This window comes from Sinocyclocheilus grahami, unplaced genomic scaffold (assembly GCF_001515645.1).
Source record: "Sinocyclocheilus grahami isolate Dianchi unplaced genomic scaffold, SAMN03320097.WGS_v1.1 scaffold289.1, whole genome shotgun sequence".
In the NCBI taxonomy this organism is placed as follows: Eukaryota; Metazoa; Chordata; class Actinopteri; order Cypriniformes; family Cyprinidae; genus Sinocyclocheilus; species Sinocyclocheilus grahami.
In genome coordinates this window covers 1,851,841-1,876,525 of record NW_015505468.1, presented here as the reverse complement: position 1 = coordinate 1,876,525, position 24,685 = coordinate 1,851,841, and the positions used below count along the sequence as shown (strand labels likewise).

Genomic DNA, 24,685 nt, shown 5'->3' with positions numbered 1-24,685 from the left:
ATGAGCGTAGTTCGTCTGATAATATTACATGCACTTTTTTTTTTTTTTTTAGTTTGTTACTCAGACGCAGGCAGTGCGCTGCATGAGACAAAAAAGTAATATAGCCAAAACAACCGCATAGCCGCTCTTTAGTGTAGATGCATGTTGATTTTATCAGACGATGCCGCGATTATAAATGGTTAGCATGTATTAAAAGGGGTCGTGTTTAGTCGCTATTTAGAGTGGTATTTTTTGACAATATTCACTCATCATGACAGTAAAATAGGGCATTCTAAGTCAATATACTGCAGTATTTCCTCTCTCAATCAGTAGAAAATATGGTTAACACCCGGTCATGTATGAAAAAAAAAATACCGTTGTGTACCGTGAAACCGGTATAATTTTGAAAAATACCGAGATATAATTTTTTTATCATACCGCCCAGCACTAGTTCTTTCTATTATTATCAATGTTCAAAACATTTTTTGGTGCTTAATATTTTGCGGAATTTTTTTTTTTGTGTTCTTTGATGAATAGAAAGTTCAAAAGAACAGAATCGACTTAAAAAAATCAAATTTCTATTTTTTTCAATTTAATTAAAAAAACAATTAAAAAATGTTCACTGTCATGAAAATAGGCTTTATTTTCTTTATGCAAAATGTAAGTTCATATTTCTACCTTTCGATCATGGAGTAAAATATAACCTTGTTTTATTTATTGATTTCTGTCTCTTCATAATTTCACTTTCTTTCAGTTCTTTCAACATAACACACAAACCGTCTGAACCTGCGCCTACTTTATGTATACGCAACATATTTATCATTTCCCCAAATCCTTATCAACTTCTTGTTACCTTTTCACCTCCACCGTCTCTCTCTCCACCATTCCTCACCCGTCTGACGGCGAGATTTTCACCCTGCATTCGAAGCTCTTCATCATCATGATGTGTCCTCGTGTTTCTAAAGCTCCCACAACACTTCATGCTGTTGTGACATGCTTTGTGTGTCGCTGATCGATGAGACGTCTCCCTCACTCTCCCCGTTCCTCTTTCACTGCCGGCCCCGAGGCCGTGTTGCACTCCTCCTAAAGTGTGCTCCGCTGAGTTGCTTTCCGACGCTGGTACTTAGGAGACTTTGAAGTTTCGCTCTTTGGGGGCCAAACGGGTTTCACCAATTTCACATCCTGATCCAAAGAGAATGTCTTTTTTGGAGAGGCTGTTTGCGGAGGCCACGCTACAGACATTTTGTTAGGGCTCTGATCGGGTTTATTTGCTTCTTTTTCAAACACATCTGACAGCGAGCACATGCTACTTTGTGAAAGTGAATATCTCCAGTCCGATGCGTCATGGTCTGTATTCCCTGCATCCCGAACGCCCAGTAATTCCCTTTGCAACCCTTGTTCAAATCCATCCTCGAAATTCCCTTTAGACTTGAAGAGTTGTTTATAATGTGGATGGCAGTATAAATGTCCATGGAGAGAGACAAAGTTTCCAAGGCTGTCAGACAAGAAGTTTCATAATTCATTAATCACAGAAAATATATAGAGCTGTCTGCATTCACACAGTTTGTAAATGAGAACTGCACTGCAAGCTTTCCATTTGAATGGTTTTATGCAGGATACTTTATCTTAGAGTTGCAAATAATGGTACTCTATGCAAAAAAAAATCATTTAGAACTGATTATGTTGGAATACTTGCATTGTTAGACGTACTAGAATATTTATGTTAATGCTAAATATGATAAATTGTCTGTTTATGCTCCTTTTTAAACACAAAAATACACACTAGAAACTAGTCACAACAATGCTAGGGTGTTCTGTTGCTAGGGTAGACATGACTCGGGTCCATCTATAGGAATCTATGGAATTTGTATCATCGTGCAACAGGTGAAAATCTGATTACTTTAAAGAATAATTCACCCAAAAATGAAAATATGCTGAAATTTTGGATGGCCTCAATCTCAGGCCATCCAAGATGTGAATAAGTTTATTTCTTCATGGGAACGTCTTCACTTGCTCAGCAATGGATCCTCTGCAGTGAATGGGTGCCGTCAGAATGAGATTCCAAACAGCTGATAAAAACAACATGAAGTGAAAAACTGCATGTTTGTAAGAAACAAATCCATCATTAAGACGTCTGACTTCAAAATGTTGCTTCCAGCTAAAATACGAGTCCTCAATCCATAATATTGTTTTCTCCAGTAAAAAGATAATCTCGTTTGAATCATGAGAGAAATGCACAGATCAAGTACTATTAGTTCTAAACAAATATACTGGTAGATTTTGATGTGAGAGGAAAACAGGGGATGGACTTTTTCACTGGAGGAAGCATTTGTATGGATTATTGGCTCATATTTTAACCAGAAGTAACGGTTTGTAGTTAAAAATCTCTTCTTACAAACATGCAGCTTTTTGCTTCACACGACATTAACTGATGGTCTGGAGTGGTGTGGATTACTTGTGGATTATTGTGATGTTTTTATCAGCTGTTTGGACTCTCATTCTGACGGCACCCATTCACTGCAGAGGATCCATTGGTGAGCAAGTGATGCAATGCTACATTTCTCCAAATCTGTTCCGATGAAGAAACAAATTCATCTACATCTTGGATGGCCTGAGGATGAGTACATTTTGAGCAAATTTTCATTTTTGACTAAAACTCCTAAGTATAAGCAATATTTATCAAATATCATATTACAATATTTGATGACATACCTCAATTTGTTATTGCAGTGCTCACAGAAAAAACAGGATTTATGGAACTTCTTTTTGTCGGCTATCAGGCCTTCCATGGGGTAAACCCTCTTCTTGCACACCGCACACATCTCCGACTTTGGTACTCGAATCTGGCAAGATGGCAAAAGATATTCAAGTTTTAGTTAATTCAGTTATTCCCACGCATCACTTTGCCAAACACTCAGTCCTCCATCTGGGCAATGCAGGCAAATCACATCGAACAACATCCACTACTGCAATGTAAGGTTATTGGCAAGTTTGTTAACAACAGTATTAGTGAAAGACATGTTCAGACACAATAATACATCAAAGCATTAATACTTCTCAAATCTTAAGATAAAGAATGACACATGAGGTCTTTAACATGAATATGACAAAATAAATAGTTTAATCTAGATATTGATTCTTTACACTCTAAAAATTTCTTCCATTGCTCATTTTGTTTTTAGGTAACCCACCTTGCTAGGTTAGTTTAGTAAAACATGCATACTGTTCAATAGGCACCCAATGCTGGGTTACCATTTGTTTTTAATCTAGCCTTCTATTCCCCCCTCCCCCCTCAGCTGAGTGTATAGAAGTCTGAATAACAATTCGGTTATAATTTGTGGAGTTATTTTGGGAAATGAAATAATCCTGCAAACTCACAGACAGTCTCTAAAAAGAAACAAACAAACATAAAAGCTACAAGTTGCTGTTTCTCAGGTCACACAGAGAAACAAAAATCAGGCTTTGTTTTCCTTCGTTCAGTGTTCTGAATCAATCGCTAAAACATTTTGCTTTTAAAGTACATTTGATTCTTGCAGCACTCTCAAATGCAAATGAGACGGAGATGAATGGCAATTATGGAGAAAGCACTCAGTGTTATTGAGATATTTGAAATTCTAAGCTGATAAACTGTCCTTTTGAATCTGTGATGGTGCTGCAAGCGAGATTAAGCAGAAAGCAGTTCTGAATGGCTAAAAAACAGTGTAGGCTGCTCCCCAGACTGTGATTTCTCAGGACACTTATTTCCAGAGGTGTCAAGTAACGAAGTACAAATACTTCGAGAAGTATAAACATATACCATTCCGACACCCTATTGGTTTGTACGCGATCCATCGCACCTGCACATGACACAAATCATCTCACACTCCAGCAAGGACATAGCCAGTGTTGGGGTCGTTACTCAAAAAAGATTATTTCTTAAAAGTTATTATTCCGTCACTACTGGCTCATTTATCAAACGGGTGCTTTCTCTTCGTCCTCTGCAAATTAAGCTACAGTCGGTAGTTCGGTAGAGAGACGTTTGAATAAATTAGCGTTTGCGATTGACAACGCATCTTCTAGTTAAATGTGACATTGTTGCCATTAGCTATAGAATTGAGCATAGTACATACCAGGAAGGTAACAGGATTATGAGTTATTTTTACTTTTTATTTGTTGATTAATCACTTGGATTAATTGTTCATTTTGACAGCACTAATGTTTATTGTATATAGACAACCATACAAGGGTAATTGTTACTAAGCCTGCCCTGGGTACACCAGTTTTCTTGTCCGTTGCCCTCACAGATTCCTGCAGCTAAGCTTGGATGTACATTTACATTCCAATAAAGGTTATTGATGACATGCCTCTGAAGTTTGACTTTTTGCACCATTACAATACTTATAAGCAACTAGTCATCATATTTTCCGCTCCATGAAACACATTTTAATGCTCAGTAGTACACATATATGGTTCTTTAATGTATTTGCTTTGTACTAAAATGCGTTAATTTTCAATGGGCATATATGCGGCTGAAACAGGTAGTCTAGTGCATCCCACATTTTTCAACATTAACATTTTAATATAACAGTCATTATGGCCTTTAGAAAAAAGTTTTTTTGAGGAGGTGGGGTAGTGCACAATAGGCACCTGTGGCGCGGCCTAAGCTTTTGTCCTTAATGGCATTTTTTTCCTTACATTACTTTTATACTTTAAGTAGTTTTGAAACCAGTACTTTTGCACTTTTACTTAAGTAAAAAGCTTGAGTTGATACTTCAACTTCTACAGAAGTCTTTTTAAACCCTAGTATCTATAATTCTACCTGAGTAATGAATGTGAATACTTCTGACACCAGTGCTTATTTCAGTGATATGTGGAAGATGTGTGGTATTCCAAAAAATACAATTATATCAATAAATAAATATAAATTAAATAAGATAATAATAATAATAATACATTTAAATATAAATAAACAAAACAATTTTTTTTTAAAAAGGACATCTATTTTAGTTATATATCAGATAGTATGAACAAATGTATGCATGATATTCAATAAATAAATAAATAAACAAACAAACTAACTAATTAATTAATTAGAGAAAAAAATAAAGGACACCTATTTAGATCAACTCAAACTTAATTGAAAACAAACTTCAAACTCCTTTAAACTCAAGTTAAATGTTCAGCTATTAACATGTAAATAGCTGTCACATTCACATTCAGTGAAACAATTGTTCACATTCACATTCACGTTTACTCATCTAAATGTGGACTTGTCACCTGGGGAAAGACATAAGTTAGAAACACACAGATTGACCCGGTAATGTACCTCAGAAGTTTTGCAGTAGCTTGCTGTTAAATTTCATTCCCATCATGCACTGCAGGCATATTTACCCAGCACAGCAGTCTCGGTTTGATGCACAAGCAGCCGGCTTGGCTCTCTCACCTGTGACACCTAAGCTTTTGAACACACTCTCACTTTCTGTCCACGTTTTATGGAAGTTCTTCATCAGTTCTTCTGCAGAGCCCTCAGGTGACGCCTTTACCTCTGACGTCTTTTTCTTCACAGCGTCAGCATAGGAAAACGGCACCCGTTGCGTCGCAAAACTTTGAGTGTGCGTGGAAACCATTGTGGTGCTTTTTGATCCGATAATTTTAGTGCCGAACTCATCAACAGAAGAATAATGTTCAGTGACTGTTTCTGTCTCTGAAAAGTCTGTTGGATCGACAGACTTGTCTACTTTCACATCTTTGCGCACAAGCAGAGGGGAGCTCAGCTGGGAGCATTGTTTCCTCTCAGGAGGAAGCTCAGGCTTTGAACCTTCAGAAGCAATTTCACTCACTCTTGACTCCTGTTCCTCCTGTTTGTTTTGTAGCTCTTTGATGGGGGAACTTTGCTCACTCATTTCAAAAACATTTTTAATATTCTTCATGTTGAAAGCAGCAATATCCTCTTGTTGTCTTGCTTTCTTCTCCGTATCAAGCTCCAGGTCGTCAGTTTCCCTGCCAGGCTTCTCTGTATTGTCAATTGGGTCTTTTCTAATACCAACTTTCTCTTCTGACGTCTCAATTGTCTTGGCTAGTCCAGACAGGTCAACCTTTGCAAGATTTTCCTTCTCTTTCACTTCACTTTCAGGCCCTGCATCCTCCGTGTTGGGGCCTAAACGCTCTGGAATATTAATGGCATCTCCACTTACGTTAGCGTTATTCACTTCAACGGTCACCACTTGCGTTTCAGAAGACCCAAGAGTCTCCTCTTCAACCTTCTGCTCTTCAGCAGGTTTAGAATCAATTTTGATCTGCCATTGGAACGTGGCGGGAGATTCCACAATTTCGGACTTCCTTCCTGTGACCGGCACGACGTGGGGCACCGGATCAGGCGAGGCACCGCGGGAGAGCGTAGCTGTGACATTTCTGAGTCGCGTCAGACTATCTGCACGGCTTGAGGAGGGTGAAGGGGAGGCCCTGCTTAAGTAAGAGCTTGGCGTCTCAGATCTGCGTGGAGGAGGTGTCGGTGGTGTTGGGGAAGGCACGGGTGCTGCTCTCTGTGGCGAGTCGGTTCTCCTTGTGGACTCGATGGTGATGAATGTAGGTGAGGGAGAGCGCATCCGTAACAATGGAGATGGAGCTCTGGGGCCAAGAGTTGTAACGCTGCTCATTTGTTGCTTTCGGCTCTTGCACGTTGTCTTCGTCTCCTCTTTGACCACCTTCTGTGTTTCACACTTTGTAGAACCAATGGAAATCTTTGAAATTCTTTGTATGGCTCCACTAGAGACTAGTTTTTCAGAGGTGGCCTCACATTCATGCTTTTCAATTGTGCCAATAAAATGCATTAGCTTTGCTTGAATGAGGTTTTTAGCATAAGCGAGAATTTCTTTCAGCTTCTGTTCGTTGTGTTCGACAGCTGCCCCTTCCAAATCACTCTTCTCTTCTGGCCCCAGAAGCCAGGAAGGCATTTCATTGAGCAGCGTCTTCACAGACTTAGGGTGTATTTTTCCTGCAACCCCCTGTAACTCTGAGATACGAGAGAGCATCTTCTGCACTTCGGCTTGTCTTAGAGATATGCCGGAGCTCTCTGCTGAGGACTCAGCAGGTTCCTTTTGTGCAGATTTGCTTGTCATTTTTATTAGAACATTTCCGCTTTCATCTTTTGATTCCTCAGGAATCTGCTGGCTTCCACTGGCCTGCTTTTGGAGTTTTACAGTCGCGCCCTCCTCCTGGAAACTCTGCTGTTGGACTGTACATTCAGTTTTGATGACCTCCTTGTACACCTCAGTGTGTCCCATATGAATGGTGTGCTGTGTTTGCACAACCATGATTTCTTCTTGTTTTTTATCAGATGTCAGGACTGGCCACTTAGGCTCAGCAGGCGTGGCCTCCGTGGGCGAGATGGATGTGCCGTTGTTGCTTTGAGCGGCTTCTCTGTCTTTCTTATACTTGCTCCTCCTTTTCTTTTTCGAAGTGGCAGGGGGCCCCTCTACAGGTTTCTCTTTGGCCTCTTTCTCTACTTCACTCTCTGTTTCTGTGGGGCTATTTTCTCTGCTTTCTTTCACCTGAACATTCTCCTGCTCCACTGTGGCTTTCTCCTTGCTCTCCAGTTTAGCGCTCTTACTAACTTTCTTTGCCTTTTGACTGTTGACCTTTTGTGGCTTCTGCTCAGCATCCTTAATTTGACTCTCTTTGTTTGGTTTGGATCGATCAGGGGAGTTTTTTTCTCGATTTTTCTTTGAAGAGCTTTCCTCTTTTGTTTTGTTTTCAGATAAAGATATGCTGCTCACATCTTTTTTAACATTCTCGGATTCAGTTTTAGAGACACTTTGAGGTTCGTCTGTTTTAACAGAGGCCTTTATTTCTTCTTTGGTTGTGTTTTTAAGAACCGTCCTCGTCACCTGTTGTATACTGGTCGTCACGGATCCCTTCCTTTTCTTTTTAGTTGAAGTGGAGGTGGTCTGCTGCTGACCCGAAGAGCCCTGCGATGACTGATTAGAGCTCAGCTGTGGGTGTAGCAAGAGGAGGAGGTGGTGGGGTTGGTGGAGGAGGTAAAAGGTCGAGTTCTGTCCTGGATGGATCACATGGCGGAGGAGGGGGAGGTGGAAGATCATGATCACCCCTAATGCTCAGAGGAGTGGGGAAGGAGATGCTATCATAATCCGGAGGCATTGTTGGAGGTGGAGGCAGAGGGGGCTCAGGGTCAGGTGGTGGAGGTGGCATACAGATTTCCTGCTGTTTTCTTTTATCCAGTATGATCAAATCCTTACAGCCCCTTTTTTTGAGGTTACGGAAGTCAGTTTTCAATGTTTTGACGCCATGTGTTTGAACAATTTTTTTGTGCTCCAGCACTGTGGTCTTTGTCTCCTGGCTGCATGCTGTGGTGTGACTGGTGATTGTAGTGGTCTCTTGAGATGCGTATCTGTTTTGCATTGATTGCTTGTGAGCGCTTCTCTTTGATTCAGTGCTCATATCCAGGTTTTTAACAGCAGGGATGGGCTTATGTGCCGGGATGTCTTTCACTGATGGAGATGGGGTCTTGGCAGGAACTTTGACCTTTCTTATCGGCTGCCTTTGGGGAATCGTTGGGCTAGCTCTCTGTGCTGTTTCCATTAAGGATTTTATTGTGCCCTTAACGTCTCCTTTTATCACTTCTTCTTTCCCTGATTGCACTTGCTCTTGGGTGTCATAGAGTGATTTTATGGAAAGCTTCACGTCACCCTCTGTACTCGCCCTGCGTTGCATTCTGGGAGATGGAGGAGGCTCAAGTAAGAGCTGAATCTTGCCTTTCACATCTCCCTGGACACCAGTCTCCTGCTGGTAAACCTTTCCCTCATTTGACGCTTCTTGTAGACTCAGTATTGCCGTGTGAATGTCACCCTTTACAATCACCTCCTTCTCCACCTCTCTCACTGCATGTTTGGCCTCCTCCAGTGATTTCAAAGTTCCTTTGATGTCACCTGGCACTAAATCTTCTATGACAATTTCCACCTTGGTTGAAGCAGAGTCTTTTAGTGATTTCAGCGCTCCTTTGATGTTACCTGGAATGATTTTGGGCTTTTCCACCTCTCTTGGCTGATTTTGGGCCTCCTCTAGAGACCTCAGGGTTGTAGGTAAATCAGCTCGAATGAGTTCTTCTTTCTCCAAAACAACCGTCTGGTTTACAAACTGTGTTAGTGAATTCATCGCTGCTTGCAGGACTCCTCTCACAATCTCTTCTCTCTGTAAATGTTCAAATGAGACTGGAGGCACGGCCATGAAAACCTTAACTGTGTTATGAACATCGCCTGGGACTATATCTTCCCTGTCCACCAGACGACCGATTTGAGCTTGATTACGTGTCAGACTGAGTTTCATTCCCTTAATATCACCACCAATGATTTCCTCTTTTTCAATTTCACCCAGGTCAGCCTCATCTGGCTCTACCTGCAACTTTTTGAGGTAATCCAGTGCACCCGACTCAATGCATGTAGAATAAAAGCTCACCTTTCCCCTCTCTGCTTCATCCACTTTAATTCTCACAATCTCCTCTGTGTCTGGATTGCAAAGTCTCTCTAGGCACCCTTTCACATTACCTCCAACTATATTTTCTTTCAGACTGCTTGATTCCTCATGAGAATTGAATAAAGAGTAGATCGTCATTCGAACATCTCCTTTTTCATCTTCTTGAATGAGAATGCCCCGTTTGCCAGTGCTCTCCTCTTTCAGCAAGTTGTTTATGGCTTCCTGAATGTCACCTCTTATTATCTCCTTTTTCTCCACAGAGGTGCTGCTGTGCTCTTGGAGCAGCTGTTGCACTGTGCCACTGATGTCTCCCCTCTCCTCTGCATTTATCAGGATTCCCCTCTCGGTTTTGTCCTGTTTGTTGAGGAGGTTCATCATGATGTTTTGCAGATCTCCTTTAATGATTTCTTCTCTTTGGATCTGGGGAGCTTCTTTATTCATGAGGTTGTACTTAGCCATGTGGACGTCTCCAATTTCATCTGCCTCGATGATGATACCTTTGTTGTCTACCATTCTTTTGGTGAACAGCTCGTTGAGGGTGGCTTTAACACTTTTACCAATGATTTCATTCTTCTCCAAGCTGCTCTCTTTAAATCCAATGAACGGCGTAGTTTCAAAAAGCCACGTTGTGGTTTTAACATCTGCTTTGGGAATTTCTTCACAAATTACTTTTTTACTTTCATAATTTTCGTTGATATGATCAAGAGGATTCTTCTCAAATAGCCACACAGACTGTTTGACATCCCCCTTTAGCTGTTCCTCCATAACAACAGTTTTCATCTCATTTTCTGACTTTTCAGCATGTATCTGATCAATTGTGTGCGTTTCAAACATCCATTTTGCTGTCCTAACATCCCCTTTATGAATCTCACTCATGCTGACAGTACGCACCAACTTTTGAGACAAAGCATCAGATTCAAAATGCTGCTTGTTTGTCTTTACATCCCCTCCCTGAATGTCCTCGACCATTTTGATTGATATTTTGGCATCTTCTGCAATCATATCAAGGGGCTGGGTTTCAAACCTCCATCTTGCTGTGCTGACATCACCTTTTTGAATATCTTCCTCTGTAACGGCTTTTAAAAGATATACCTCATCCGTCTCTCTAATTGAGTCCAAAGGCTTTGTTTCAAACTGCCAGCGGGCTCCCACTACATCACCTCTTTGTATTTCTTCTTTTGTAAGTGTGGTCACTTCATGATAATGGCCTTCTTTGTCTTGGATGGCATAGAGAGGCTGAGTCTCAAACATCATGGCGTATGTTTTCACATTTCCTTTTTCCTCATCCTCTCTGATGACTTTCTGCAGCTTTCTCATTTCGGCCTCAGAGGACACATCTTGAATCTCATCTAACGTGTAGGTCTCAAAAATGAATCTGCCTTTATCCACATTGCCTCCCTGAACATCTTGTACCATGCAAGCTCCTTTTAGCTCACCGGGGGTCTCTGAGATTTTATCTATGGGTTGGTTTTCAAATAGCCATCTGCAGTTTCCAACATTTCCTTTCTGAATATCCTCAGCTTGAGCACTCCTCAGCTGTCTCATGAAAGCCTCAGAGGTTGAGCTCATAACGTCAGAAGATTGGGTCTCGAATATGCATTTCATCCGAGACACGTCCCCAGATTGTATGTCTATCTCAGTAACACTCTTAAAAGCTTCTCGCTCTCCTCCAGCAATGTTCTCCAGGTTCTCCGTCTCAAACAGGAAACGTGCCATGCGGACATCTTTTCCGTGAATGTCCTCTTGTTTCACAGTGCGAGTTTGCAACACCATCTCTGAGTTATCCTGTATGGCATCAAGGGTTTGAGTTTCAAAAAGCCAAGTGCATGTTTTCACATCGCCTTTTTGAACTTCATCAGAATCTTTTGTACTCTTAAGCTCTTCCCTTTCATTAAGCATGTCTATAGGTTTGGTCTCAAAAAGCCACTTACAGGCTTTAACATCACCTTTGACTATTTCTGCCGTCTCCCTAGTAACACACTCCTCATCTTCAATATTGCTAAAATACTTAATGGCATCGAGAGGCTGGGTTTCAAAGAGCCATTTTGCCGTCTTGACATCTCCAGATTCGATCTCTTGTTGTGTTATGCCCTTTATGATTTGGAATTTAGTGATGCTCTCATCGAATTGGTCAATAGGGCAAGTTTCAAACATCCACTGACAGCTTCTGACTTCTCCTTTGACGATTTCTTCCCGCCGTACGGTTTTGACCTCGTGATAATGCCCGGAGCTGTCTTGCAGTGCATATAATGGCATGGACTCAAATAGATCTTTATTTGATCTAACAGAGCCAGTGGTGACACCCTCAACTTGAATCTTCTGACTTTCGTCATATTGGCTTAAATCATAGGTTTCAAAAATTTGCTTGTAATTGCTCACATCCACATTTTCTATTTCCTCCAGATTCACCGTTCTTGTTATTTCCTTTCTCTCCTCTCTGATCTGCTCCAGCGGCTGGCTCTCAAACAGCCACTTCTGGTGTCGAACGTCTCCTTTCTCCTCAGATGTCATCATTCTTTTGAGCTTCCCCACCTCTGCAAGCTCTTTGATCTCATCTTTTGGAGCAGTCTCAAAAAAGTGTCTGGCAGACTGAACGTCACCTCCTAGAATTTCTTCTGCACTCACTGGTCTGGCATTGGAATCATCCTTTAATGTATCCATCGGTTGCATCTCAAACACCCAACAATTTCTGCGGACATCACCCTTGTAACTTCTATCTATTTGTTCTGAATCAATTGTTTTCACAAACTCTCTCTTTTCCTCTTGAATATCTTCCAAACGTTGGTTCTCAAACAGCCATCTTTGATTTCTTACATTGCCTCTTTCTTCATCAGATGCTATGGTTTTCTTAAGTCGGTTTACCTCATCATCCTCATCTTTAATGTTCTCCAGAGGATTATTTTCAAACACCCATTTTTGGTGTCTCACATCACCTCTTCCTTCTTGAAACACTGCTTTTTTATTTAGTTTTCCAACTTCTGGAAGCTCTTTGAGTTCATCCGGTGGAGCGTTTTCAAATAAGTGTTTCACAGAGCGAACGTTACCTCCAATAATCTGCTCTGTGACAAGAGATCTGGAGTTGGCGTCATCTTTAAGCGTGTCCATAGGCTGCGTCTCAAACACCATGCATTGTTTGTGTACATCCGCCCCAAGAATCTCATCTTTCTGCTGCTTTTGCGGTCTCTCCCACTGGGCATTTATGAAGTCAAGCCTCTTTGTCTCAAACAGCCATCTTCCCCTTTTTGCATCACCTAGCTGGTTGTCTTCCATGGAAATACTGGAGATTAGCCTGACCTGAGAAAGATCCATGTCAATGTCATTCAAAGGCTGCGTTTCGAAGAGCCATCTTGATGTTTTGACATCACCTTTCTCCGTCTCCTCTCGGCGGACAGAAGTAATCAAAACCATCTCACCGGAGTGTTCCCTGATTACACACAAGCATTGCGTCTCAAACATCCATATGATTTTCTTCACTTCTGACTTGATCTCCTCCAGTACAGACTTCAGGCTCAGCAGCTGCTTCTCATCCATGGTTTCAGTGTCACCCAGAGAATCCATTTCTTGGTTTTCAAACATGTACCTCAGAGACTTAACATCCCTTTCGCTGGCTTCTTGTGTGAAGATGACTTCTTTGGTTTGCTCATCATCAGTTTGAATTTTATTTAGTGTATCCATCGGCTTTGTCTCAAACAACCAGGCGGCCGCACGCACATCTCTTTTCCCCACTTCATTCACTAGATAGTTCTGTTTAGCTGAATCACGTTGCATTCCAAGTGTATCCATGGGCTGCATCTGAAACATCAAAGCCCTGTTCTTAACATCACCTCCAGGAATGATTTCCTGCTGAATGATCTTTTTGCTATCCTCTTCGATATCCGAGTCATCCTTAATGCAGTCCAAGGGTTTGTTCTCAAACATCCAGCGCATGGACTGCACTTCGCCTCTTAGAATTTCATCCCACTCCAAATATTCGCATTCCGGGCTTCCGTTTGAATTGCTGCCGGTGTGTTCAAACTGGTATGCTGCCTCTTGAACGTCTCCTACTTCTTCAATGTCCTCGTCATCGTAAAAATCTCTTTCCAGGTCTTTTCTGAAATCAGGGTGAATGTGTTTGCAGAGACGTTTCAGTTCTAATAGCTCCCTCTGTCTGTAGTATTGCTGTCTGTTCACTGTGTGTTTCACTGGAGGTTCAGGAAAGTATTCAGCAACGTCTGAAGGTTCCTCCAGTAGGTCCGGTGGGGGCGGTGGCAGATATTCCAGATTATCATCATCGTCGTCATCATCATCATCATCATCAAAAGCAAAAGCAAAAGCAAACTCAGAACTCGGTTCACCTTCTTCCTCTTTGTCTGTGGCAACACTGTTCAGAGTTCTTGATATTTCACTTTTCACACTTTGATGGGACGCGCTCACATCTGATGGCAACTGTGAACGACTTTTGTCACATTCAATCTTTTTCAGAGCGAGAATAATGAACATAATTCAGTGGAGCTCTGAAATGACATACTGTATACTTCAGCTGGATCAGAAAAGTACTTAATTTTTTTTTTTTTTAACTGAATGTCCAAAACTGGGCAAATTATTTTAAAGGCATTTTCAGTATTTTTGTGTCCTTATTGTGCATTTAAAAAGACAGGGTAAAACATTTTTTTTGTGGTTGAAGCTAAAAATCTTTTTTTTTTCTTTTTTTCTATTTTGTCTGAAAAGGTTCTGCATGAGTGTCAAAAATAAAATAAATAAAGAACACCACTTTGCACAATTACAAGAAAAAGTTATCTGAATTTCGTCACAGCTCAGCCGCAGCACTATGTGTGCCCTTTGCATTTGAAAGAGTGGGGGATTTATTTACTAAATAAATGGTTTTTCTAACCCAATGCATTGCTATACTTAAAAACATCTTCATGAATATATTAGATACACTTCCCTAAAACCATCAATATCATGTACTTCACTTGAAAATTACAGCACACTGCAAAAATTTCTTTTTAATGAGTTTTAGTTAGTCTTTTGCAACTGTGAACGACTTTTGTCACATTCAATCTTTTTCAGAGCGAGAATAATGAACATAATTCAGTGGAGCTCTGAAATGACATACTGTATACTTCAGCTGGATCAGAAAAGTACTTACATTTTTTTTTTTTAACTGAATGTCCAAAACTGGGCAAATTATTTTAAAGGCATTTTCAGTATTTTTGTGTCCTTATTGTGCATTTAAAAAGACAGGGTAAAACATTTTTTTTGTGGTTGAAGCTAAAAATCTTTTTTTTTTCTTTTTTTCTATTTTGTCTGAAAAGGTTCTGCATGAGTGTCAAAAATAAAATAAATAAAGAACACCACTTTGCACAATTACAAGAAAAAGTTATCTGAATTTCGTCACAGCTCAGCCGCAGCACTATGTGTGCCCTTTGCATTTGAAAGAGTTATCCATTTACTAAATAAATGGTTTTTCTAACCCAATGCATTGCTATACTTAAAAACATCTTCATGAATATATTAGATACACTTCCCTAAAACCATCAATATCATGTACTTCACTTGAAAATTACAGCACACTGCAAAAATGTCTTTTTAATGAGTTTTAGTTAGTCTTTTTGACATTTTCCAAGTAAAATATGTGGAAATCTCTAAAACAAGAAAACTTACTTGAGAAGCAAAACTGCATTAGACAGTAAGACATGTTTTCTGTTTTAATGCGTTTATACGTTTATACATCTGTATGTTCATGTTTGTCAAAAACAAAATACACTCGTATTAAAGACACAATCTATAAAAACAAGCCTGAATATCTTATGCAGTGTTGATACTCAAGTAAACTAATTTCCCAAGCAAAAACCAATAAAAAAAAAATTGTTGAGAGCAAGACTTGCATTGTCATTTAGATGCACAATAAAGACACAAAAATAACTCATATCAGATGTAAAGTGAATTTACAATTACAATGTCAGAACACAGAGATGAACACAGGCTCTCAAGTCTCAATAAAACTATGCTGCTGAAAGTGGAGGGGCTCATGGAAACATGTAAAAAAGATGGTAAGCAGAGTCTCTTTATGCACTGAATCCTATTAAAGCATAATACATTCATGTGTCAGAATAGATATGTAGGCTAAAAAGGACTTACCTTAATTTTCTTGCTGGGGGCTGCTTCCTCAATAGTCTTTTCAAAATGCTGTGCCAGTTCTTTAGTCGAGAGCCTTGGATAGTACTCTTCCTCCTCTGGAAGCAAAAGTTAAAATTAAATACATCCTGTGAGCCTCTGCAAAATGCACTGTAGACCAAAGAATGAGTTGTTGTGTGACACAGAACTTATTATCTATAAATTACTGCTGGTAAACTTACCCGTTTCATTTAGATGATTCTCATAACTGGAAATAACCTCCCGGTTATGAGGGATTTGATCACGTGCAGCCTGTAATGTAGCAAAATAAATACAACAACTTTAATTTAGTGGCATATGTGAGAATTAAATAGAGTGCAACCCACAGGATCTAAATGATCAGTTCTGGCACAAATTTACATTGATGCATTTGGCAGATGTTTTCATAAGCATTTTGTTTTATCAGTACGTGCATTCATTCCTTGGGAGAGACATGGTGTTGTTGTTAGTGCCATGCTTTAGCAGTTGAGATTATAATACTATACTGAGTAAATACATTTTCAAATCTCTCAACATGGAAATGGGGACGATAAGGTATCCCTAATTTAAGAGTATATCTCACATACACGGAGTTTAATTTTATCTTTTGGTTTGTGTCCATGAACTTTCAAATAAAATGCTTCATTTGTCAAATTTCATTCAATAGATTATACAAAAATATGCATTACCACATGGCTATTTAATATATGATCCATTTTGTTTATTAATTAATTTGTAAATGTTCTGCCATCTGCCATTTTTATCCATCGACTTTTATATTACAAGGTCAATTAATAAACAAGGTGTTTCATTTATTTTCATTTAGTTTATTCTTAAAATTATGTAAATTATAGAATTTTTACATTTAATCTAATGCACATCATGTGAAAGGGCCTTAATTGTTTAATGATAAATTTGGCATTAGTGCAAAAAATACATTGTTACACTTGAGTAAAAAAAAAAAAAAAATTATATATATATATATTTCAGACTCTAAATTCTGATCGGATGAGCCACACATAAGGAGGTAAAATATTTTTTTATATAATATTTTTGTATTAATTTTATAATATATTTTAGCAATATAACATTTTTGATATTTTAATGTTGATTTGTTATATATTTTCATATTTTTCAATACAGAAAATTATTGTGAATTTTCAATGTGACCTTGACATCACAAGAACCTTCGTGGCAAAATCCCTTTTAATCTTATCAAGTGCAATGTTTCAGGGTTTTAGTGTTTTATTTTGATTCTCTCAACAGTCGCTGATCTGCTCACTCGATTGAACAATCAATATTCCATGAATGATCCTACTGGACTATACTCTCACACCTATTTTTGCAGGGTCACTTCAACACTTTATGTATTCCCCTTGTCCTCATTTCTAATCACTTTTAGCATCCTTTACCTTGAGATTATTTTAAGGAGGGCAAAGTTATGGGTTTGACTGCATGAATGCAATGCAAGTCACTCTGGATATAAACGCCTGCCAAATGCATAAATGCAAATGTTTTCATGTGGATGTGATGCTGCTAAAACCTACACCTTCCAAATAACATTTATTGACAATTGACTGGTTGCAGTGACATTTCACAGCAGATAATAAACAGAAATAAGACACTATAGAGATTCAGAGCTATAAATTAAGAGCGGTATGATTGTCAGCGTAGCTCCTGTTGGCGAGATCCGCTACTGTTAGTGTCTGACTTTTTTGTGGACTTGTGAAATTGAGAGTTATTAGTAGCAGGGCTGTCGGAAATGTCCGTACCCTTTCATCCTGGAGGAAGACCTGCTGTGAGACTTGTCGACCCCCGCTGCTGCTCGCCACACTCATCACTGATGAATTTGACACCTCCTGCGTGACAGGAGACAAGGGCTGTTAGAGGATGAGACAAAAACCAAGAAAAGTGCTCACAAAAGCTCCTTACTCTCAAAATATCTGATCTGCACAGCCTTTTCTTAGTCACAAACAAATATATTTGTGTATGTAATGTGTTACTGCATTTCTCTATTGTGAACAGAAATTTACACAAAAAGTGATAAGAAGCAAACACTCTTTTCCCTTTTCCTCATTTTTGTCTTTCTCTGGTTATTCTGACATCCATCCCCTGATTGCACCAGCTGTACTCTCTCTACTCAGTTGGACTAGCAGGTGACAGGGAGGTAAGTAGGCAAATTTGACATGTGGACAGACTGCCACAATTCGGTTCAATTTCTGACAGATGCATGAAACTGCAGCTCACTGCAACTCAAAGATGGACTCTTCATTTTCTATGTAGTATTGAACCAAAAAGTATTTAGAAAATCACATAACACTTAAATATAAACTACTGGTCAAAATTTGGAATAATTAAGAATTTTTTTTATCAAAAATACAATAAAACAGTATCATTGTGAAATATTTTCCACAATATCAGATATTTGTTTTCTTTTTGAACATATTTTAAAATGTAATTTATTCCTGTGATGCAAAGCTGAATTTTCAGCATCATTACTCCAGTCTTCAGTGTCACATGATCCTTCAGAAATCATTCTGATTTGCTGCTCAAGATACATTTCTTATTATAATTAATGTTGTAAACCATTTTGCAGCGTAATATTTTTTGTGGAAACTGAGATACATTATTTAAAAAAATAATAATTTAAAACTTTTAATCAGCAAAGGATACATTCAATTGATCAAAAGTGACAGTTAAAGACATTTGTAATGTTACAAAAGATTTCTATTGCCAATAAATGCTGTTCTTTTGAACTTTCTATTCATCAAAGACACTGATAATAATAAGAACTATTATTACTAACTGAGCACCAATAATATATGAGCAGCAAATCAGTATATTAGAATGATTTCTGAAGGATCACGTGACACTGAATACTGGAGTAATGATGCTGAAAATTCAGCTTTGATCACAGAAATAAACTACATTTTAAAAGATATTAAAACAGAAAATTGTTATTTTAAATTGTAATAATGTTTCACAATATTACTGTATTTACTGTATTTTTGATCAAATAAATGCAGCCTTGGTGAGCAGAAGAAACATAAAAAAAAAAACATTAAAATTCTTAATGATTCCAAACTTTTGAACTTTATGAATTGCATTGCATTAGAAAACAAGATAGCAAACCAACAGGCATCAAATTCTGCAGGTTCTTTTCTTAAAACCTCATGATTCTCAAAATGTTTGAAAATTCAGAATTAAAAGCCACATACTAGACTCTACACGTTCTGTAATAAACACATGGTTTGTCAATATAATTTCAGGGAAACAACGTCATAAATTCATTTATGTATATTTGCATGAAATCTGCATTACTCAAGTACAAATTAAAGCTTGGAATTAATCTGTACATTTTCATTTTCCATTTCATGATTAAGATTAGTCGGCGTCAATTACTGTTAAACGGCAGGTTTAATGGTTTCAGCCCTTGGATGAACAGATTTTGTAATGTTATAATCTGTTCCACTCTCACTCCCACACACAAGCACATGCAGCTGCACATAAACAAGTGTGATATCATCAACAGGGACGAAATCAATACTAATCCATAAAAACAGCCCAAATACGCATACAAACACACACACGCTCATCATTAAAAGAGATACGGCTGACATACATTGATGTAGATTGCATCATTAAAACCAAAGGTGACTGAGAATCAGACCTAAAAACACTCATCAAAGCAACAGCACAACAGTGACCGCCTACTGCTTCAGCTGCTTGGCTTCTGGTGAAGCATTTTTGATTTTCTCCTGAGGGACTTCAAAAAACACTTTAATAAAGAGTTCCAAGTCATTAACCAAGCCAACCGGCTCTGAGATGAATCACAACACTACAAACTTTGATTTCAAAGCAAAAAAGCATTTGAAATTGGGGAAAAAAGGACAAAGTTTATTTGCTACGCTCAGATGCGAACTGTTTAATGATATCTTTTAACTTGGAAAAGGATGAAGAAAAGCAATTTGTAGAGCTGGGTATTGAGAAAAAATTCACGATTCGATTTTGATTCACAAGCTTTCGATTCAATTGATTCAATTCGATTCGATATCGATTCATTTTGATATATAGGCAAACGGTAGAGTAGGCTTTCAAGGAAAAAAATACATATTTTATAGCAATTAATAAACTAAATTAATATATTAAAGTGATTTATAAACAAACATTTAAACTGAATATTTAATTACATTTAAATATATAGTTCAGTCATGAAACTCTAGATGGCGCATTCTGACGGGGTGTTAACGTAACTGATGATATTCTGGGAGTTAAACGACTTGGCACATGCTGATTGGTTCATGCTGCATATGCAGCCAATGAGCTTACTGCCTTGCATTTATATGGCTGGCTAGCATTCACTTGAGATTCCTGCAGCGTGCTTTCAGAGTTCTCTGAAACCCTCCACCTTCCCCAGCTCCACCTGTATAGATCTGCTATGGGTTATTTTATATGCTATTTGTGCAGCAGCAGTATGTCTTAAATACTCATGGCGCCGTATCGCCATATGCATTGGCAGTAGCAAGTTCCTGTACTTGCTTGCAGCAGCAGCAGCAATAATCTACAAATACAGCAATAACCAACAGCAGCAGCAATTCAGCAGCAGCGTAGCAGATCTGCTCCGCCAAGACCAAATACATTAACATGGTCATATCCATCACCATGCAAAAAATGTTCAGAGAGTTGTCATGATTGAACTACATTGTTAATACGAATTAAAAAATATCTTTATTTGTCAGTTTCAAATGTTTATTTTTATTATTTTTTTATTAATACATTGATATATATATATATATCTCATTGATATATTACAGTGTTAAAAAAATGAAGGCCCTTTCACAAGACTCGCATAAACAGAACTTTTGTGGCAATTTCAAAAGTTTATTTATTTCTGAATAATTTTTAAATTGATAAACTGATTATTGACGCTTTGTTCATTTAATTGTAAGAGGAATTTCTAGTTCTCCATTTATTCCTGCTTTAATTTAGCAGGGAAAATCAATTTTGCAAGATAAATTGACAGACCTTGAATAGGTACTGGGATTGTTCTCAAGAAAAGAAATGTGTTTTAAACATGTTTTGTTTAAAAGTCCTAAATATGGCTTATGTCATTTTGGGTTTTGTTAGATAATCAGAACAGAAAATAACTATAGAAAAAAACGCACACTGGTCTAAATTCTACATAGAAAAACATAGACCTCATTATCCAAACCAGACCTCAAAAATAGATCCTACATACCAAACACACACAGAATGTGACACAAGTTATAGTTTAAATATACACACGCCTCCTCCCCAACATGCACACACAAACAAGTTTAATAAATTAGTGTCACCACGAGCACCAGAAAGCACAGATAATGAGATGACCTTCTGCAGCAGAACACTTTGATCCTTCTCTCAAATAACCGCTGCATTATACATAATGTCAGCTTATGCTCTCATTTGTCTACTCAGTGCTTATCATTTACAACATGCTTCTCTTTGTGAGCTATGGATTCCTGCCAAACTTGAGCTATTTTATGTGGTAATTTCTTCTAATGTTCAGTAAACTATACTTTGTATATGTTTGCATCTTGATTTCATAAAGCTACAAAAAAAAAAAAGTATAACAGAGGAACAGATTGTCTGGTCTAAACATCTAAAGTAGTGGTTCTCACAATGTTATATTATATTTACAGTATATTTATACTAAATATACCAAAATATACCACAATATAAAATATATACTAAATATACCACACTTTAGTTTGGGGTCTAATTCTCACTATTAACTATGACTTTTGCCTCAGTAAACTCCTAATTACTGCTTATTAATAGTTAGTAAGGTAGTTGTTAAGTTTAGATATGGTGTGGATTAAGGGATCTTAAATATGGTCATGCACAATAATGCATTAATATGTGCTTTATAAGTACTAATAAGTAATATGCATGCTAATAAGCACTTTCCACATCATTATCTCCTTCCAATATCACTTGAACAAACATTCTAATAGCGTTACTGGAATAATGTTTGTTTGTAGCTTTTGAGAGAACCTTGACAGAACGTTACCCAAAATTATGAGAACATTCACTGTTAGCTGAGCTGAACACTACTGAATTGAAAGGTAGAACATGCTTTTTGTAATTGAACAAATTTTGAGAAAGAAAACACAATCTATAATGATGCTAATTTGCATAGAAAGGCGTAGTTGTACTCTATTGTATTTTCAAGCAAAAATTGTAATAAATAAATACATCACTGTCTTTTTTTTTTTTTTAAAGAAAGAAAAAACATTTAAATAAATGTTTGTGGTCAGTAATTAATTAATATTCTCACCTCCAATTTTTTTGAATGTCTTTCTTGAATTCCTCTGCCTTTCATGCCAATTCAAATGACAAATCAACATGCTGTGGCTTGTTGCCAACTTAACTCAATTAAATTGAAAGGAAGCCAATTACTAAATTTTGAAGTGTACTGAATAGCATGCCAAATTTCGCATTTAAAACTGGATGAAGCGCATTTTCATTTGTACATCAATCAGAAATTAGAAATAAGAAAAATCTGAATTTAAATATCTATGCTTCATAATATTGTACATTAATTGATTCACGTCAGGTAGCGCAGTTTGAGAGCCGCAGCTTTAGAGCACTTGAGCGCTGATGTGTTGGCAGACGAGATGAGAGCACATCTCCCACTTTCTGCTGTCATTCTGTATTCAGTCTGATTTTTTTCCCCTCTATCAGCGAGCTGAAGCCACCTCGTCCCTGCAGGGCGAACAGAGCACGCTCAGACCCACTGGTATGGATGGGTGGACTGGATTTAATTTGGATCGGCAGAGCTGGATTGCACAGACTGTGACCAAAATTTATCTCCATTCTGCTTCTCTCACTGCAAGCAGTATCAGATTTTTTCAGGGGAAGGCGCTGCATGCATAATGTTAGCATGTGTGGCAATGCTAATGGACTTCAGAAGCTTGGGAGAATCTATGCAGATGCAGATTTGACTTGTTATTGTGTCCGATTTCGGGTTTTGGTGTAAGGTTATCTGTAAGAGGATTAATGTTATTCTGAAAGTCCATGCACACACTCCCTTTTCTACACCAGAAGTCTTTTTGCTCATGTGGAAGTTGCATGCATGCTTATAGCGTCTAATACCTGTACCATAACTAAAACTGAGGGCGATTAGGGTTGCCAAGCATACTAAATAATACACAAGTGTCCTGTATTTAAAGGAACATAATTGCATATGATGGATTTGCATTTGATGAATGAGGGACACATTTGTCCTGTATTTTAGCATCTCACACCCATAAACTTCATTGCATTTGAACTAGTTTTGCATCCAAGTCTTAATTTTACAAGTGAATATTAGAATAGAAAACAAAAGCTAGATGTGAAACATCTTTAGGATCAGTTTTAGGACTTTAAAATGTTCATAAGCACCAAAAAGATCAATAAAATATGAGTGTGTTCTTCTTTATGTTCAGTCACAATTCTATTGTGCCATAAATCGCCTGGGTAGAAGCTAGACTGATATGTGTGTAATGATGTGTGACACTTTAGTATGACATTAAGATTCATTCATTCAAGATTCTGTATGTAAGTGACTCAAAATCAAAGTCTTTTAGCACTTAATTATTTTCAATACATATACATAGCAGTATGCATATACTGTATACTTGTAAGCCATCCCGACGATTTGCTCTAATATAGTTAAAAATATATTTAATAATATATTTATTAAATAAAATAAATAAACTTGGCACAAAATGTTTAAATATAAAAAAGCCTGCATGTTCTTATTCATCGAAAACATTTTGTTGCAGATGCATGCGACTGCAATGCAAAATAACTAGGTTCCTTATTTGATTTTATGCAACCGTTCAAAAGTTTGGGGTCAGTAAATTTTTTTTTATTGTTTCTGTAGTAATATTTTTAATAACTGTTTTCTATTTTAATATATTGTGAAATATTTATTTTAAATATAATATATTGTGAAATATTACTTAAAATAACCGTAAGTAGGAAAAAAGATTTGTCACTACAATAATTACCATTGTTTGAAGAAAAAAAATAGTAAAGTCATAATAAAACGTGTAAAATACTTATAATAAAGATTGAAGAAACGTGTCCAGATTTGTAACTGTATAAATATGCCAACATATGTCTAATATGTCAACCATTACAAATCCAAAGGGCTCATTTAATATTAAGTAGTAAAAAAAACTTTTTAAAAAATATATGTACTGTATATTATAACATATATATGTGAGATTTTTTTTATGTTTATGAAAGAAGTCTCTTATGCTAATCAAGAATGCATTTATTTGATTGAAAAAAAGAAGTAAAAAGTAAAAACAAGAACAAGATCTGCTGCTCAAATATTCCCTATTATTATAAATGTTTAAAGCATTTATGCTGCTTAATATTTTTGAAAGAAAATAAAAAAACATACTGACCCCAAGCTTTTGAACAGTGTATATTACGAGTTACAAATTTGAGAAGCAGTTTCCAAGTATCTTCCAGCACTGACCTGCACAGATCTGTGTGTGTGGTGAATCTGGGTGACCGTGTGAGATGATGACATGCCCTCATTCTCAAACTGTCTACGCACGCTGGCCAGACCCCCAGGCGGGCAACAAACCTCGGCTTCCTCCATGACCTGATGAAGAAAGAGACAAAGACAGAGAGAGACCGCCTGCATTGAAAATCATGCTAAGCAGATTTATGCTTTTACAAAAGCTGCAAGATTATGGGAGTAAAAGTGTGATCACTTGTCTCTCATCTTCCACCACTGAACAAAAATATTAATATATTAATGAGACAAAGTGGCTTACTCACACACTGTTACGTCCGGGGACATAGTCTGTGTCTCTGTGTCTGTGTCTGTGTCTGTGTCTGTGTCTCTGTCTGTGTCTCTGTCTCTCTGTCTCTGTCTCTCTCTCTCTCTCTCTCTCTCTCTCTCTCTCTCTCTCTCTCTCTCTCTCTCTCTCTCTCTCTCTCTCTCTCTCTCTCTCTCTCTCTCTCTCTCTCTCTCTCTCTCTCTCTCTCTCGTGACTCCGCCCTAAATCGGTTTGTCTGCTGCACAGTGTCTACAGTCTGGCTCCAAAAGTCTTATCAG

At 37.8% G+C, this 24,685-nt stretch overlaps 1 protein-coding gene across 1 annotated transcript; it reads right to left on the bottom strand.

Annotated features, from left to right (window-relative positions):
* Window positions 1-713: 713 nt before the first annotated feature.
* On the bottom strand, window positions 714-24,427 carry LOC107600691 (xin actin-binding repeat-containing protein 2-like). The gene is made up of 9 exons (XM_016292646.1): window positions 24,416-24,427; window positions 24,098-24,226; window positions 17,355-17,441; window positions 15,786-15,855; window positions 15,568-15,662; window positions 7,951-13,899; window positions 5,402-7,910; window positions 2,692-2,822; window positions 714-1,474 (listed from the first exon to the last, which is right to left on the bottom strand). Exons 1-8 carry the CDS (start codon window positions 24,425-24,427, stop codon window positions 2,731-2,733), a joined length of 8,943 nt encoding a protein of 2,980 aa, XP_016148132.1. The 3' UTR covers window positions 714-1,474; window positions 2,692-2,730.
* Between the last annotated feature and the right edge of the window lie 258 nt (window positions 24,428-24,685).